At 42.5% G+C, this 18,587-nt stretch overlaps 1 protein-coding gene across 2 annotated transcripts in view; it reads left to right on the plus strand.

Annotated features, from left to right (window-relative positions):
• The window catches only part of LOC114874895 (bifunctional heparan sulfate N-deacetylase/N-sulfotransferase), a 241,748-nt gene that overhangs the window by 160,103 nt on the left and 63,058 nt on the right, over nucleotides 1-18,587 (plus strand). For both annotated transcript variants that reach the window (XM_029184617.2, XM_029184616.2), the window contains one exon: nucleotides 12,601-14,092. In XM_029184617.2, coding sequence (XP_029040450.1) covers nucleotides 13,920-14,092 — 173 coding nt within the window. In that variant the 5' untranslated portion in view covers nucleotides 12,601-13,919. The remainder of the gene's footprint in view (nucleotides 1-12,600; nucleotides 14,093-18,587) is intronic.

An 18,587-nucleotide genomic window follows, 5' to 3' on the forward strand; every position in this document is an offset into this window, starting at 1 on the left:
TTCTAGCTTGGCCATTTAAAGTACCACGCGTACGTGTTCTATCTCTTTCCAATTTCAACCAATTTTTTTTTTCTCTCATTTTTGGTAATCGTTGGGTCGATAGACAGGACGAGAAAACAGTTGCATCGTCGGATTGTTGAAAAAGGGGGGTTAAACGGGGTAACATTGACATTTCACTGCGGTCCACGCGCAACGATACGTGTTTCGACTTAATATTCGATCGAGCCCCAGCTAATTACCTTAATCGAAATTCACTGGCGCGGACGATTCCGACCCCCCCCCCCCCCCGGCGTGTTTAAAGTTTTATTTCGTATAAATGCGTTCGAAATGGCTACATTGTCCCGGTCTGCGGTGGCGGCTCTACGTTCGATCGTAATTACTGTTCACCGAACGAATTTCCGCGATCCGTCCCCTAATAGGATTTTATTGAATCGGAACATTTTTGCGCCCATTTCAATTTTTCCTTCGTCCTGCCATTTTTTCTCGCTGACCCCTTTTTCATTGTTTCTTCTCTCTCTCTCTCTCTCTCTTTTTTTTTTTTTTTTATTTTCACGCCCGTTATAGCGGAACGGAAACTAGCAAATATTTGCACGACTCGCTGAACCAACCCAGGGAAAATCAAAGTGGTCGACGTTTTAATAATGCCACGTGAAACACGAGGTCATAACGGGCAGGTTCGATAGGTGTGCATCGTGTCTTGTTTCTCGTCAAATAAACATTCTTTATGCCCGAGCTTTGTGATCGCTTTTTTTATTATAGTATTCTTCATTCAATTCGAACGGAGTTTATTGGAAATTTAACCTTCTGTTCTGGGTAATTGTTCAAATTGATTGGTGCAGACGGGAAAAACTATTCGCTCGATAAAAACAGCTATTCCTCCATTCGGGGTGGAAAAATTTCGAAATCAATAAAACGAGAAGTTTCCTCGATCGTACATCTATAAGTACCATTTGATCGCAGAGGTCTCATTAAGAATTGAAAGACAATGCTCCGAAATTACGTTGGTTTGTTCGATCGAGAAACGTGTCGAGTTATTTCTGCGTAAAGCAATTTCCGTGTCTGATAGAATTGCATCGTAAATCGTGATTAAATATTCATCGTTAAATTGGCTCCGGTATCGTAATCATTTCACTGTACGTCCGCCGAATTACGCTTCGCCCCAAAAATAAGCTTATGATCCCGAGACGCGTATTATAACATCCTCTGAATTTATCATGTTTCCGCAGCAGAAATTCTCTTCCGTTAAACGTTCGTAATATTTATAGAAAGATATCGTTAAATATTTTGAACGACGTTTTCAACAAGATATACTTCTTTTTGAAAACAAAATTTCACCGACGTACATCGGTTTTTCTCGATGAAACATCGAAGAAAAGCACTCGGAAGAAACGACGGAAGCTCCCAGAACGCGCGGACCATCGTCCATTACATTTTTAATCTGGCAAACGATACGGATTTACGAGGAGTCACGATCTGTGACGGGGAAAAACGCGGAGTCGGATCGTTGAAAAAACGTCCAGGATATCGGCGATGCACGGGGAGCGATCGTAAAGCTCGTTTATTATAGAGTTTGCCCTGTGCTGTCCAACGGATCGACTGACTTCACCGAAGGGCATTCTTCTACAAACGTCCATGTATAATCGTTCGGACACGCGATCGATCCTCGTCGATCGTTTCGGCCGAAGGTTCGATGACTCGCACCGTTATCATTTCTTGTATTTTTAAAGCCGACAGAATCGAGGGAAAATTTTGATGAATCGAGCCTGTCTCACGACTTTACCAGTGAACGATGAAGAAGCACGGTTAAGAACCGTAGTCGATGATCGATCGAACCCCTCGGGTATCGGCAAATTTTCTTACGTCTCGATTCGGAAAATTCAAACGATCGCCGTCATTATGCTAGAAAAATTGAAAACTTCTTCGTTGATATCGTTGATAGTAGATATCTTCTTTGACTCCAGCATGCATCAGCTGCTTTCTAACTCACTGTTCAATCACATGCCAATACTTTACAGCCGATATACTGTTTATTATTGATCTGTTCATCTTTATCAGTATAGATACTCATTTTTTCTGTATTATATCATTATATTATTATTATAAAATCACAATTAAATTACAATTGTTTATTAACCATCAGCTATGTAAATGGTTGAACAATTAACTGCATTATATATCCATTCATAAATAAATAGATATTTTGAACGATTAGTTTAAAAAATCGCTATAATTATAAGACCTTCCGATCTGACAGTGCTCTATAAGTTGATCGAAAAATATTTAGAATCTCCCTGAGCCGACAGTTTGAAATTTAATTAACGATCGTTAAGAATTAATTAAAGGCACCCCGAGGAACGATGAAACTTTGCTTTTTGAGATTGACGAGGCAGCATTACCCGAAGCTGAAGCTGGAGCGTACTTTCATAATTCGTCGAACGATATCGATGACGCGTGTGTCACCGTGTAATACCGTACGATACTAAATATAGAGCGAAAGGCAATAAATATAAAGTAACAGTGACACCGGAGAAATCGAAAAACTATACCGCAATATATTTGAACATTTACAAATTTGGAACAAATTTCCCTTTGCATTCGAATAATTCTAATTCTATTTTTGTTATTTGTTGGGACTCGAGATAATCAGAGTTTTAATAAGGCATCTCGGTACGGGAGCAACGAGGACGTAAATTGTTCTCTCGGCGTGCATTTGATCGCGAACGTTGATAGTAAAACGTTGATTAATCGGATCACGCGCGGCTTAAAGAAGTGGCGAGATAAACGACAGTAAGTTTGGATTTGAAGCGACGGCTTCGTAATTAGCAGCGCTCTTCCCTTCGAGCAGGAAATTAATTAGTTCGGACACGTGTAGCGGCTAGCCGAGGGAAAATCGATTCTTTCCCTGGAAGGGAATCGCGTGACCCGTCTGCCCGGCAAAACGATCGCAATGCTTGTCCAAGCTTCCCGCAAAATATCACAATCGGGTGAGATGGTCATTGGAGAGATTTGTTCCTCGTCTGCAGAAATTTGTTTTTGCTCACCCCAAGACCTTTCATCGAGTTAATAGCACGAGTGCGTATCACGCGAGCCACCGCTACGAAGCCAGGAGTTAATTAATTAAACTTCGAGGAGGCTGATTATGCAGATAATTAAATGAATCACGGTGAAAACCGGAGGACGCGCGCTTCGTCGCGAAAGCATTCTCTACCGATGCTAAAATTTGTTTCCCAAAATTATAATTGCATTTCACCTCTTCGATATTCAAGTTAAATATATGCGGCTTCCAGTTTTCGAGTGTCGAATCGATACTTGTTATACGCAACAATAGTGAAACGAATCGCAATTCTCCGCTCGATTTCTTTCGTTTCCCCGGAAAAGTTGGCTCGCTAATGCACGCATCCGCTTAATCCGCGAAAGTAGAGAGTGCCACGAACGAGCGCTATATATCAAGCGACGACATCTCGGACGAGTCGCGGTAAATCCACGTCGCGGAAGTTCGAAAATGTGCGCCCAACGACCGGCGAACTTGCAGCCTCGGTACCGTGGAGATTGCGAGCAGGGGCTGAAAGATGGCTATAGCTATTCCGGTAGGTACAACGTGTGTGTACCTACGAGGGTGGAAGAAACGCGGAGGGGTCGTGGAGCAACTGCGAGAGAACTAGGATGGCAAACAAGGGAACTGTCCGTCATTCGAGAATCGAACTTTGCTCTACGACCTCGAACGGCTTCTAGCACCCCTTACCTCACAACGATCCTTTTTTACGAGCTGGATTTCGATCGTATTGCATGCTCCAGGGAGGAGACGAGTGTCCTCCGACGAATGGATCGGTGAAGTTCGATCGTTCGTCATCGTGACTAGCGACGATAGATGTTTCTTCAACTTTTTTTTTTTGTAGACAAACACTACTGATAATAACTATTTCGAAACTTGTAACGCAGATATTAATCGTAACCTGATAAGGCTAGAAGATAGTGATCACAAGATCGTCGTTGCCTGTTATAGATAATGGAGTCTGTAGTTCGATTAAATTGTTAAAGGAACTTTCCGAAGGTAATTAAGGCTTTTATTTAAAAATTAAGTGGAATATTGGATAGGGTGTTCAGAGGCAGGGTACAAAGATTGATTGATTACATTAAAACTTCACACTTCGAATTTACGATGGAATAAGTTCGTAAGAGAAAATTTGCGGGACTATTATTCTCTGCCTCGTTTGTTACAATTCATCAGGGGATAGAAGAATCGTACGGGCTTGTTTTCTCACTGTTAAACTAATCGAATCGAACGATTATTCGATTTGCAACCGATAACGTGGAAGTACGAACCGATCCTCTACTGATTGCACATTCGCTCGACCATTAAATAGTTACATTTTAAACGAGGAGAATCTCTGGGCGATAATTGGCCGGGCGTCGATCGGATTGATTAATAATTTATCGACGGCGCGCAAAGTATAAATACAGAAAGATAAATTCATCAACTAGGTCTTAATTGAGGAATAAAATTTTCATTAAGAGTCATTTTACTATATTTAGTTTGATAGACCAATTCTTCAATAAATAATGCAGACTCGTCGTTCAATTATTATTATTCGTCTTTCGTTGGTAAATTAAATCAGAAGATTTGCTCGAAGGGTGGAGGAGCATCGCGACGGGTTGCAGGGGAAACTCGAGACGACGAGAGATAGCGTGAAATAGTCGCGGTTTTCCGCGCGTGTTTGCACGCATTCGAGCGATTAACGTCGCGCGGTGGAGAGCGTACACGCGGGTAGTTAGGGGCACGCCGAGCACTCGACTTAATGATGACGTGAACGACGTCTTTGAAACGGTTGGCCGCGAGTCGTAGCGTATCCACGCGTGTAACTGGTCGTGAGACCGTAATTGCGGATAACACTCGTGGAAAAACTGTCGAGGAGCGTTTAAGGGAGAGACGGGTATGTCTCGTGCTCAGCTTCCTCTCCTCGAGTCTATTCCCCGAGTCGTTGAGGATCTCGGCTGGCAGGAAATTTCAAGACCAGCAAGGGAGTCTCCTGTTCCCTGAACCGATTCGATGTTTAAATTAATGAAATTAAAACGCGACTAGATGGATGCATTTTGAAATAATCCGTCCTCGAACAATTAGTTGATTTTTCTTGTTGTTTTTCTGGAAATTTGTTATTTCTAATTGAAAATCACTGGTCCACGGTACAAGAAACTATGAAAACACGAATCAGACGTGGGACGAATGCATTAAGCATTGATTTAAGACTAATGGAAAGCCGAGATTGAACGCTTTGACGCGAATCGAGGAAAAATAAATTGAATCGCTGAGAGTCGGTGCAAGATTCGTTTGAAACACGAATAAATTGCTTTCGTAAGAGAAGCTGAAGGATTCGATCGATTCCTAGCATACATTTATTTGTTGAATTTTAAATAAGAGGGAGGAAGTTCGTCGAGGAGATCGAGACGCTTTATTAACTCCCCTTTTCTCGATTGATCTTCAGGCGTGGAACTTTATTGGTTTTCATGGCATTTTTTATTTAACTGAGATGACGGTTTCCGCGATACTGAAACACGTATTGATGCAAGGTTCGTAGAAAATTTATGATTCCGTCGAGTGGGTTGTAATAATTCGTTCAATTTCAAGGGATGATATTTATCGAGGCAAGGAATGAAATTTATTGAGAGAAGGTTTTCCTCATATTCGAGAGAAACAAATTTCCTAAAAGGCTTCGTTTTCATTGGGAGTAATAAAATTAATTAATATGATGCTCTTATTATTGCAAAAGAATCGTATTACTCGCTCGTTCCTTGTCTTATAAAATTATGAAAAAGCTGTCTATTTTTCTAGCTAAAGACTTATTTACAATCTCTTTCCAAAGTTGCCCTCATTTTTATCGTAAAAGCATTCTTACGTAATACATGGTTATCACGAACGGATTTTTCGTATTATTACTACCCCCATCCTGGCAGCCACTTGGGATACGAGTTTATTTGCACGAGTTTCTCCACCAGAATTTCTTCTCTCCAGTAGTATCGTCTCTCTTTTTTAAATTATTTTCCCTCTTGTGGCAATTGAAGGAAACCGACTGTGGAAATTGCATCCTCTTGGCGTGATTTTTTTTTCTCCTGGAAACCAGTCCGTTTTGAGTCGTTTTATTCGCAAAAAACTGAGGATAGAAACCCTAAGGATGTTTCAGAGAAGAAGATTGAATTTCCACCAAGATTATTCAGGGTGCTTAGTAACTTGGATATACCGTTTTTTGGATTAGAGGGGCTGCTGCGACCCCGTAAAAGTTTCAATTAAATTTTGATTATTTGGAAAATTAGATAATCTTAAACGAAATAATGATCCCAGAGGAAAAAGGTAATAACTCTGAACAAATGTGTCTTCCGGCAGATATTTTTATTACTGAAATTGAACGGAACGGGTACACAGGACAGTGATATTATTCTAGATAATTACAGACTTGATGAAGTTGTTGTATTTTGGAACCGCTGGTTATAGTGCATCAACTGAAAGACGAGTGTAACACGAAAATTTGAATGCAGTTAGAACGACCTCAACGAGGCCGTTATGAAAATGGAGCTACGCTGACGTTGGGGATTCAATTTCTTCTCGTCTGGTGGCTGCTTTCTGAAATTTGAGAGAACGAGACCCTCTTGTCAAGCTTGTTACGCAAGTAAATTAGGAACGTTGAATTAGAAGCTTCTTTTGTAAATATCAAGTTTACTGAATTCTTTTGTGGTTCGCGTCAATTTAATCTGACGACGATGCTACGAGTTCTTTGTGAAATTTCATGCTCTGCCTCAGATTAATCGAATTAGCTTAATAATTTGAATAGTTGAAATTTATTTTAACTATGGATAGATTGCATTATTCCTTTCATTTCTATTCCATTGAAACTTGTACGAAAAGGCAGGTAACGAAATTGTTAAAAATCAATGCAAACATCTGGATTGTCAGAATAGTTCCACGTTCCAAATTGAACGGCAAATATTGGAAAAAAAAAAACTGTAGGAAATCTACACTTCAAATTGTTCGGTACGTTTTTTCGGGGAGAGAGAGAGAAAAAAATATTTAGCTGGTCTAAACTTCCATGTGATTTCTATAAATATTCATGGAATTGCAATGTTTCTTTTAATTCAATTTATTTAAGGGAAAGATATATTTATTGCCTCGTCGACTGAAACACCGAAATACCACTCGGGCTCCAATAATAATAGTGAAAATAAAGATGTTAGTGGGTTGGTGGTGGTGTAGTGGACAAGGTAGACACGGAAGATCCATAGCTCGATTCCCGGTGCCGGAAGCACCCTATTTTTCTCAAGTTCCTCCATTACTACAGGAAAAGCAGATATTTTATAATACAGACTGTCCCACCTTACTTGAGCACCTTAAATATCTCACTCGTTTTTGATGATAGAGAAAATATAAGGAGACGATCTATTTAAAATTTGTTTCAAACCCTTGCAATTTTATATTTTTAATTATCCACCCCTTGTTGTATATCAATACATAACAACAACCGCGTAAATTGCTCCTATTCAAAACATTACCATCCCCTGTTTCCCTATACTATAATAATATAATAACCCTCCCTAATGAAACGCTCTTATCAATGCAGCAAATGATTTGCAGCAATCATCCCCCTCGTCAGGTTATTGTCGAAAGTGAGCCTTGATTGGTTGATAACTCTGCCGTACCCAAGCTTGTTGCTTATACCGGCGGTGTTAAAGGGCGCAAATTGCGCTAAAAATAAGTCCACAACCCCAGCAACCACCACCACCCAGGTGGCGCGGGGTTCGTCAAATTCCAATCATTGTACGGGTACGGAAGACCCAATACTTGACTCATTGTCAAGTATTGTAATAAACAAGCAACAGAAAATCAGCGGATCAGTATCCCGTGAACGGAACAAAACATGCAACATTGTTCACCCCTCGCGGTTCTTCTCACCTCGCGATAAGACTGGTTAAAGGAGGCATTCATAGGCTTTCATAGTAATCGTTAACGGGGTTGCTCGTAAACTGACACGTCGGCGTGCGAACGAATTACGGGGTGGCGCGTCGAGGCGTTCAATTCCACGGGACACGAGAAGCCCGTAAAGAGGCGTCACCGCGTTGCCAATAAAACGTAGCGCCTATCTGTCTCCGGTTGTCGGTCCGGTTCGCGTGTGCAACCGTGTCGAAATGACAGTGGCCAGTGACAGATCAGGTCCGTTTCCAAAAATATGGCGGTGAAATTCCGGCCGACCGCAAATGCGCCAATCCCGAAATTGCGATGTAAACCGAGCAGGAGGGGGTGAGGTTCGAGTGTCGTCCGCGTACGAATAAACGAGGATAATGAAAGTGTTGCGCGTTCTGTCCACAGGTTTATTAAAAAAGTTCATCGACGCGTCGCGTGTCTCGTTACTCGCCAACGATATTTTTTAATAACCCTTCTCTTCAATTCTTTTTTTTTTTTTTTCTTCTTTTTTCGAGAGGAGGGAATCAGCGAAAATGGCCGGGCTCTTCTCGTTACTTGACGATAGGCGAGCTCGAGTTTTGCGTACAGGTGTGTACCGTTGCTATCAGCGTGATTGAAATCTGAACCGCTTCACGGCACGGCGCAACGGACGGATGTGTCGAGTTTCTGAAATGCAAATTGTAATTAAAGCGGATGAAATGCGGCAACTTGTTGATTTATTAGCAATACGTGGTTTGGGAGCTGGGTGCTACCGCGGAATTAGTGTTTTACATTGGGTCATTTGGTTTCTGGATGATTTTATTCCTTCGAATATTAATTACAGTTTAAACCTTGGCTGACGAGGCAGGGATTTTATGAATTAATTTATACTATTTCCTCAAGTGTAAAAATGTTCATTTCGAGAACGTGGAAATTATGAAAAATTACGAATAATTAGTGCGAGTGTTTAATTACATTATCTACTCTATCACATTTCACGACGAGTAATTAGCGAATAGAGTTTAGAGATATTCTTAATTTTCAACTAAAAGTTCGGTCCGTTTAATCTCGCACGGGACTGCCATATTCTGTTCATTGCGAGATGAAACGTTGTACGAATTTGTTCCGCAAACGAAACTAATATTCCTCCGTGGAATCTAATGAAAAATACGGATCCGCGCTGTGCTTCGGGCTGCAGAATTTTATTTTGTCGTGGAATTTCGTGAAACGGTTAGAAGAACAAACGGGGTAGAAAGGTAACGTTAACTCAAATTTTGGGGGCTATTATCATACGAGACGGTAAAAATTCAAATAGTCCTGGAGGTAATTACCTCCTACGCGCTAATTAGCGCGATTGTATTTTCATTCGCGATGCTTGCACGGTCTTCCGGTGATTCGTAGCGAGTTCACTGAATTATCGAGGAGAGAAGACTTTTCTATCCAGAAAATAGCTGGGTTAATTTTGCAGTTCCTCGATCGTCGTGAATATCTTCGTTCGTCGGTTTACTTTCAAGGAGAGAAGTTTCTCGGTTCGAAGTTCAGAAGATTGATTTCTTCTTGTGCTGGAAAAGTAAGGAAAGTTGAAGGCAAATACGTAGAACGGTTTTAGCGACCGGTTTCCGCTCTGAATGCGAGATGGAAGTTCCCGGAGTTCGGCTATTTATTAATATTACGAAACAGCTTTAATGAGCTTCCTTTTTCTGAAAGTTTAAAAGGTGTACACAAATTGTACAACTGAATCATACGCAAACAAATGAACAAGAAGTACCTACGTTTCGTTATTTATCAACGTGTGATGTATTTTAAAGAAATACAATTTTCAAAATTACAAAATTGCCAATTACGAAACCGTGCAAATTACGGACGTGTCGCGACTCGGATATGATAACATGGTCAACTACGAGCAGAGCCGTTGTAACAGAAACTCAACTCGCATCTCGGATTTAATTTCACGCGTGTACCGCGTGCTTTGCAAACGAATCGTCTCGCAGCGATGTTTTCCGCCATTGTTTCATCCCCTTCCGCTTCCTCCGGGGGCTAATAATCCGGCGATCATCCCTTGTTCGACATACGCAGTGAAAGAGGAAAAAATTGCCGGTGAAACTAGATGAGAAGGAATCTACCTACCTCCTCGTTTGCTATTCTTGAAGATTTTCTTGTCTAAAATCTAAGATGCTTTTCCTGATCAGACTCGCTAGAAATCCCGTGAAATCGAGCACTGATATCCACTCGTTTCGATCGCGCTTGATACGTTCCTGAAAAAAACAATTCCGCGGACAAATATACGATTCGTTTGTTTGAATAATTCATCGCGACGCGGTAATTCCGCGATCCTCCCTTTCGGAACGTACGGCACCGAGAGCGGTGCTTAATTCAAGAGACACGTTTTGGCTCCCCGAGTGGGTCGTTAGTCGGATGCATCACGTGCGCGGATTTAAAGGGCGGATCCGCACGTAGTTGCAGCGCGCCGGTTAGATTGCAGCGGAGCACCGACGACGCGACGGGGAGAGACTGCTCGATCGCCGCGAAATGATTACGCGAGCTTTCCTGATTATTCCTCCGAATGGAGCCATCCTTCTTCCGGTTCTCGGTTACTCGACCCCGCGGAGACGAGCCTCGGCGAAAACGTTTGTCTGGCCTGGCGAGGCTTCCAGCGGAATCGCGAATCCAATTTCATTCGAGGGAGACCCCGGTTCGCCACGCCGCCGAGTTATTCGTCCTTCCACAAGCATATTTAGAGGCACTTCGATGCACTCCAATGGCGTTTTAATCTAGCAAATGCATTCCGCACGTTGGCCCCAGCCTCCTTTCTCTCTTTTCCTCTCCCTTTCTCTCTCCGTCTCTCTTAAACTCGCGCACCGTTCACGTGGCGCGAGAAGTTTTTCCATCGAATTTCTGTTGGACCCGTCAATGTTTCATTCATCCTGAGAACGAGACTCCGCTATTTCTAACGACGAAACGTTCGAATTAAATCCTGGGATATTTTTAATTCGTCCAAATTAAGATACAGTCGGTTAGGCAATCCGTTTACACTGGTGGAATTAATTCTGGACACTGCTATGCTAAATTGATACCGTAATATTTTTATTGTAATCTAATATTTTCACATGATTTCGTTTGTAAATGTTTTAAAATTTTAATTAAAAAAAATCTAAACTGTCTTGTTGGACAACGAAATATTAATTTTTTTCTGCCTCCTTTGATGTGCTCAAATTGTAATTTTTATCGTATATTAAAATGGTCTTTTTACTGATTTTTTTATCTAAACGACGCCCTAAAAGTAGAAAATAATGATTACAATATAAAATATAAATGATTCGAATAAATGCGAAATTTAAGTAAAAATTTAAGTGTCCAGAATAAATTCCACTAGTGTAATTAAAAATCAATAATCCTTTCCTACCAGCAGGCTCTCTATCTTCGAAACAATCGAACAATTGAATCCGTTCTATCGGGAGGATCGTTTACGAATATCAGCAAACTATCTTGCAGGGACGATCTCTCGGACGAGAAGTCGGTCGAGGGGGTGAGTCCTACCCCTATCGGAGATCTCGTAATTAAATTCTGCGTGAGCCGTTCGCGAACAAGCCCATTCCACCGATTACACCCGTTTCCCGTTCACGAGTGTCCGTGGGTGGCGAAAGCTGTCAGTGTGATTTCTTAGAAAAATGTTAGGTCAGCTCCTTGGGGACGCGCGAAAGCGAACCGAGAGCGATATCCTTCTCGAGAATCTTCCCGGCGTCGATTCTACTCGTCCTCTACCCGTTTCACCATCCTCGCCGGATCATTTTCAATTTATTTCCATGGGCTTTTTTTTGCGGCAAACTTCTCTCCGTTCCGCCGGGAAGGAGTCGAAGGGAGAACCATTTGAAACGATGTAGACAGACGTACGAAGCACGGGACAATAGGTTCTGTATCGTAGCTGGGACGCGCGGGGGTTGATTAATGGACTTCTTGCTAGGACCGATGTACGAGCGACGGGGAAAAAATTAGAGGGAGGCGGAATTGCAACGGCGACGCGGAAGGTACGATCGATTAATTGGAGTTGTCGAGCGTCCTGATCGTTCGTTGTTGCTGTTCCCGTTGTTTAATCGTTTTTTGATTGGCCTTCCGGGCTGCCCGATCAGCCGATTATGTCGAACCACCTGATCTTTGCATCCCTTGCTATCGGTTTATTATCTACAACCGAAGACAATTTATCGGACGTCATTCTACAAGCGAGCTTCGTTTCCTGCTGATTTTAATTACGTCGATAGCAATGTGCCAAATTTGCAAATTCTTTGAAATTTTCATTTTATATCCATATATCGCGTTATTTCGTGGCACGCCAAGACAGTCAGAAAAACCCGCCTTGAACCGAGATTTCCTTCCCGTGCACGACCGAAGATTCGTCTCGTATCTAAATAAATTGAATAAAACTGCCACTATTTTATTGAATTTATATTTATTGATTATTATGGTACAATTTATACCTTTCCGAAACGCAAAGTTAACTAATGCTTCCACAAAGTGGAAGCCAAAACAATTGCCCACCCCTCTGTTAAGTTTTTCTGAACGCAATGCAAGGGTTGATGATTGTATCGAAAGACAAAGGATCTCGAATAACCGCGCCAGATTTCCTTCGTCCCTCCTTGAACGAGCGATATTCAATCGGCATTCCACATTCTTTGTTGCAGACTCGTAAAACAAGGGGTCCAGCGACACCGCGTGGACAAGATCGATACAGGCGATAGGATAACGTTCGAAAATCGTTCGGGCCAGGAAGCATCGTAGCTTTCCATCGTCCCTAATTGACAGGTGGAAAGAGGGGGGGGCAGCTGTACAGAGGAGGACCAGGAAAAGAAGGCACGTACATCGTGGATAGGTGCAGAAGGAGTCTACGTGGGCAAAACTGTAGGGATGAAGAGAAAAGGGAGAGGGTTGGAAATTTACGAGTGAGCAGGTTTGCTTGCACGTATCCTTGGGGCAGTCGTGCACCATAACAAACGGTCCAGCCGTAAAACCAGCTTACGTTAGAAGAACGACACCGGAAGCAGAGGTCGAATTTCCGCGATGCATCGAACCGGCTAACTCAACGAAAAATACCGAAATTTTCATCCTTTCTCTCTCTCCCTCTCTCTCTGGAATCGTTCGAAATCTTCATCAACAGAGTTTATTTCACGAAAATCGCGACATGATCTCGAACGAGTATCATGGACGAGGTTCGTTGATCGTCGAGTGAGATCGGAAGAATGTCGATGATCGAAGATACGAATGAATGAGAGATCGAGGGTGGATCAATCGGAATCTGGGCAAATGGGTTAAAAAGGAGCGCGATGGACGGCGCGACCACGTGCTGCTCGCAAAATGGTGATCGTGCTTCCCTCGTGGAAACGCAACAAGTGGCGATCTATTCCTTATTCCTGAACTGTCGTCATCGATGTTACCCAAAACAGACGGGTCAGAGAATTCGATCCAGGACCCATCGCTTTCGACCGAAAGATCCGTTGAACGAACGATTTATCTCTTTCTGACGGAATAAAACTAAACGAATAATTTTTGTTCGAACTACGAGGATAAAGGCTCCGGTCGATCTCTTGGATTCGTCGAATCGAGCGAAAGAGAATTACTCTGCTCTTTCGATCGATCGCAGTTCGAGGAGCAGCTATTCGGTTCAGCAATCGAGCTACGAAGGAGTCCTAAATTCAATTCCTCGCGTTAATCTCCGGCAAAGGAGACGGCTCGAACGAACGATCGAGCTTCGAGAGGCTCTTCGAGTCAATTTCCATCCTCTCGAACGGAAATATTCGCGACGAGAGTCCGCGAGCATGAGCAGAGCCGATGCCCAGCCAAGGAACGTGGGTATACCAGCTTTCGGCAGCGAAGAAACAGATCGTCGGCCTGGATTCGGTTGGATTTTCTACGCGGCCCGTCGTTTTCTACGCGTTCCCATGGACTGAGAGGGAAAATCTCTGGGGATTAATCTGAGAGGCATCGGTCGTCGTCGAATGAGACGATGGTGATGAAGATTTCCGCGGTCGAGGCTGGCGTTCCGTTGCTAAGCGCCGTCGGTCCGCGTTGTGTGGTCAAGCAGGCCACGGTCAAACGATGCGTCGCGGCGCTACTGCTCGTTTCCGTCGCCAGCATATTTTACTACACCCACTACATCATCAGCAGTCCACTGTCCAGGTGAGTTTATCATATTTCTTTTCAATATCTACTCTATTCCACTCGTAACAAAAATATGCAATAGAAATCGTCCCCTCCTTGCACTATAAATAGCAATAATCCTATTTTTTATTATTAATAATTATTATTTTTTAAAACTTTAAAATATAATAAATTGGCATTGAATTTGAAGAATTAAAAGGGTGAAATTTCCACGGTAGGAAGAAAATGCTATCCGATTAGCGGATCGGGGCAGTCGTTTGAGTGCATCAAAAGGATTGATTGCAATTCGGAATTAGTGCGATTTCGAAGTCAAAGCGGCAAGCAAATTTAATTACAAGAATTCCGGTGAAATGGTCGTCTAATTGATCCGTCGAGAGGCAATGGGCAAACCCATAAACGGGAGGTTGCCTTTCACTTATCTGCAAGCAAATTACTCATTTGCGGACGTGACGTATGATTTTACCCTCGTCATGCTCGTCCTCTTGAAACGATCGGAGGAATTAACGCGTACGATTGCGAGGCGTGGTCGTAATTTCGATCGAACTTGTTCAAACGACCGTGTCTCCGTAAAATTCGATGCTGATCGATTATCGTCGATAATTTTCGATGTTTTTATTTTCCATCACGATGAGTTATGAATAAAAGAAACTGATTATTATTCAAGATACCCGAGAACATTAATCTGACGGTTGGATTTCATGCCTCCGAGCAATAAAATGCCACCCGCCACGAACCGAGCAAACTATTACGCTTAACGAATGACCGACCTCTACGCAACAAAGACTTTTGCTAATTGCACGGGAAAAATTTATTAACGCGATACCGACTCGAGAATCTCCACTGACGATCGGCTGAATCTGGTATGCGACAGCCGCGAGGAAAATCGCGACACGCAAACTTGAAATTAAATCCTCCGGAGAACGGTTTTTATTCCACGAACGAACACTGATTATTGTAATCTCGAGGAAATTGTTATTAACGTAGGGCGGGTACTTTGAAATCGCATCGATTAGCGGATTAATAATAATTTATCGTAGTCGCTACCGGTAGCTATTTGCATACTGAAACCATTTAGAAGATGAAGAGTAACAAAGAAAAAAATTCTTTAATAATCCCTGTCGCTTAATTAATCGAAACGACTATGTAGGTACCAGTGGCGACTCGTAGTTAAAATTAGTGAGGGTGCTGCTCCAGAAAATTTTTAACCTTTGTTTTAAAAAACCGGCGCAGCCTCGCGCGCAGCTTCCTATGTGCAGCGCACAGTTCCATACAAAGATTTTTGTATCTTTTTCATAAACTGGGGGATTGCTACTGACATTAAGCTTAAGGATTATATATTGTACAAGTATAAAGAAAGAATTAAAGAAAATAGGACTCGTTATATTAAATGTTATCGATAATATCAAGTGGAAATAGAAGGTGCTGCAGTTCCACAGTGCCTATAAGCGAACGCTACTGGTAGGTACTTCCTAAGGAGCATTAAAACTAACAGAATTTTTCCTGTTCGGACCACTCAGCCTCTTTAGCTCCAAAACGAAATAGATGGCAAAATAGTACAACCGAATAGTAAGAGCGTCGTTTGAAAGGAGTTAGCTAATTTAAGAAGAGGACGCAAAGCGTTTATCTCGATTCGATACGGACCTAATCTCGTTCGGTCGAGTAAGCCCCAAAGGCAGTGACCTCGCGAACACCGATTGCAACCCCCGAGTACACTCGTCTCTCTCTCTCTTGAAGTTCGCCGTTATTTCGTGGCGTCGTAATTACGTAACGGCAAATTGTTGCTGGCACTTGCTTGACTGCGCGGTTTCCTCGGGGACCTATATCTTAATTGCGCGGTAATATAGCGAGCGACGCGGACCTGCTGGCCGGGCTTTGAAGTTAATTACTCGTCCGGGAAATATTTGCAAACGATCGCATCATATTACGATTTCCTTCCGTTTCCGCGATACATGGTGAAATTTTGCGATTCAGATTTTTGCGATCAAAGAGAAATTATAGTCTAGAAAATTGCAATTGTACAGGGTTGGGGTGCGTTCAGGAGCAGTTCGTCTACGGCGCGATGGACATTGACGCGCCATTTACAAAAGATTCATCCAGTTTCAATTTGCATGGATCCGAAAGGCTGTTAATCCAATGGAATCGCAGATGGATCACGTTAACCGATATCTTCGAATCCCAATAATTGGCTTCCTTCGCTTCGTCCAAGCTGTACCTGCCGATAGCCGCACCACGCTTCTCTGTTAATTGATATACTGCTTTGCTTCGGCACGGATCAATCTTAATAGATAACCTATGACCGTTCTACAAGCAATTGTAGGTTCGGAGTAAACCATCGTCAATCACGAAACCTAATACTCTCGCGAGGACATTGACATGTAATTTCGCATCGACGCTGCCAGCCCACGAATCTGTCCATATTGCTTTCGTGCCAAAGCCTCGGGAACGATGCAGTGTTCCGTATACCGATGTTCGAGTTTCAATTTAACCGGCTAGAAAATCGTAAGTCGGTGTACCTTGTCTCATTAGTCGAAAGCTTCGCGAATGTTTCTTGAAAAGGAAATAGGAGAGCATGAAATGGTATACTTTTGAAAATAAAAATCTCCTTCTCTCGGTTGTTAAAAATAATCTGGGAGTGGAAGGGTTAAGAAGGGTTAGGTGAAATTTTTAGCGTGTACCTGAATTGAATTTTTTGCAATTCTTGTGAAATTCAGCAGTAGACAGATACAGCTTGGACGAAGTCAGTGTCCATGTTGAAAGTGATCACTTTTGAAAATAAAAATCTCCTTTTCTCTGTTGTTAAGAATAATCTGGGAGCGAAAGGGTTAAGAAATGTAGGAACGACAGTGTCCACGTTGCATACTCGCGTTGCATCGAGAAGATCCGATCACTTTAGAAAATAAAAATCTCCTTTTCCCGGTTGTTAAAAATAATCTGGGAGCGAAAGGGTTAAGAGACGGAGGCACGAGAGTGTCCACGTTGCATACACGCGTTGCATCGAGAAGAGAGAAATGCATTCTCGGCCGTGGGAGGCGAAATGCGGCCGGATGTTTGTCGCACGCCCAATCAGCTCCAATTCAAGCCTCTCCTCTCTTCTCCGGCCTTACATTGCATCGGCGCTAAGCTTTGCCTGCACAGACTCGAGTCGTCTTCCCTTCCTCTTTTGTCAAGCCACGCGTCTTTCGCATGACGCATCCTTCTTGAAATCTGGTTTGCTCCATAGCCGTCTAACTTAACCAGTTGGTATAATTCTTCAGATTCGACGGGATAGCCAGGTGAAATTTTTAGCGAATACCTGAATTGAATTTTACAGGAATTTTTGTGAAATCCAGAAATAAGCCAGACATCGGTTTACTTTAATTAAGTTTAATTTAAAATTTCATAACACGGTATGTACAACGTCGTCTACTAATTCACACCGTTAATTTTATTCGACGAACTCGTGACGACAGTTTTATAACGATGCCGGTAAGACGGAAACGAGGTGAATGCAGGTGAAAGCCGCTCGGGGCGCGCGAAACTTGGAAAAGTTGAAAATTTCGGGAAGCTCCGCTCTTCCGAGCCGCAAGTTTACATAACTCGATATTACCTTGACAAGACGGATGTTCGGAATAATCAAACTTCTGCCAGCGAACAAACGCGATGAATAATGTATCGTGGATGCACGTGTGCGTAACTCGCTCGATCTCTAATACGCTTTCGATGACAAGCGTGCCTGGGTATTCGTCGAGCAGTCTTAAATGCATTTCTGATCATTAAAAATAAACCGCGTGGAATCGTCGGAAACTTAACTCGGACGACGATAATTGAGCGCGCGTTTCTGCTCGACCATCGGCATCGTTAATCAGGCCGCTTTTCCTCGCGACGAACGACACGCGTGCACGCACGCCCCGGAATGAGAATAAAAAGCAACTGGGCCGAATATTGCACGCCGAACTGCGCAGACACGTTTTTCCCCGGGCCGTAATTGCGAGCCGATTCCGTCTGCGAAACGCGCCCTGGAATGTCGGTCTAGAACGCGAGGAACTCGCTTCTCCAGAAGCTGAAGACGGAAAAACGCACTGATTTCCTGCTGGATGAATTCCTTACGAGGAACGTGTTCATTGCGAGAAATTCATGGAAGTGTATTTCACTCGTCCATGGAAGAATCTTTATTTTTCTTTCGATAGTTTGAAGATTTTACGAAAATTGAAAGTTAATTAAAAATTAACTCTTGGTCGGTGAAATAATACGTATTTTGTTTATTATTAATTATTATTATTATTATTTTTATTATTGGAAATGAATGTAAGTAAGATAGTTGGAAGTTTCTTATCGAGATTGCTGACTAAAGGAAATGATTATCAGTGTTATTACTAGATGGTGGTGTATCGATCCGTTTTTCTTATCCCCTACAATCGTTCTTAGTACGAAAGATACACAATAGGTACACTCCTTGGCAGGATATTAGATTCCTGAAAGAGCAAACACTGAATTCACGGAACTTTCAGGAATTATGTTTGTCCGGATAGACAAA

The sequence above is a fragment of the Osmia bicornis genome, chromosome 6 (genome assembly GCF_907164935.1).
Source record: "Osmia bicornis bicornis chromosome 6, iOsmBic2.1, whole genome shotgun sequence".
NCBI classification, from domain to species: domain Eukaryota; kingdom Metazoa; phylum Arthropoda; class Insecta; order Hymenoptera; family Megachilidae; genus Osmia; species Osmia bicornis.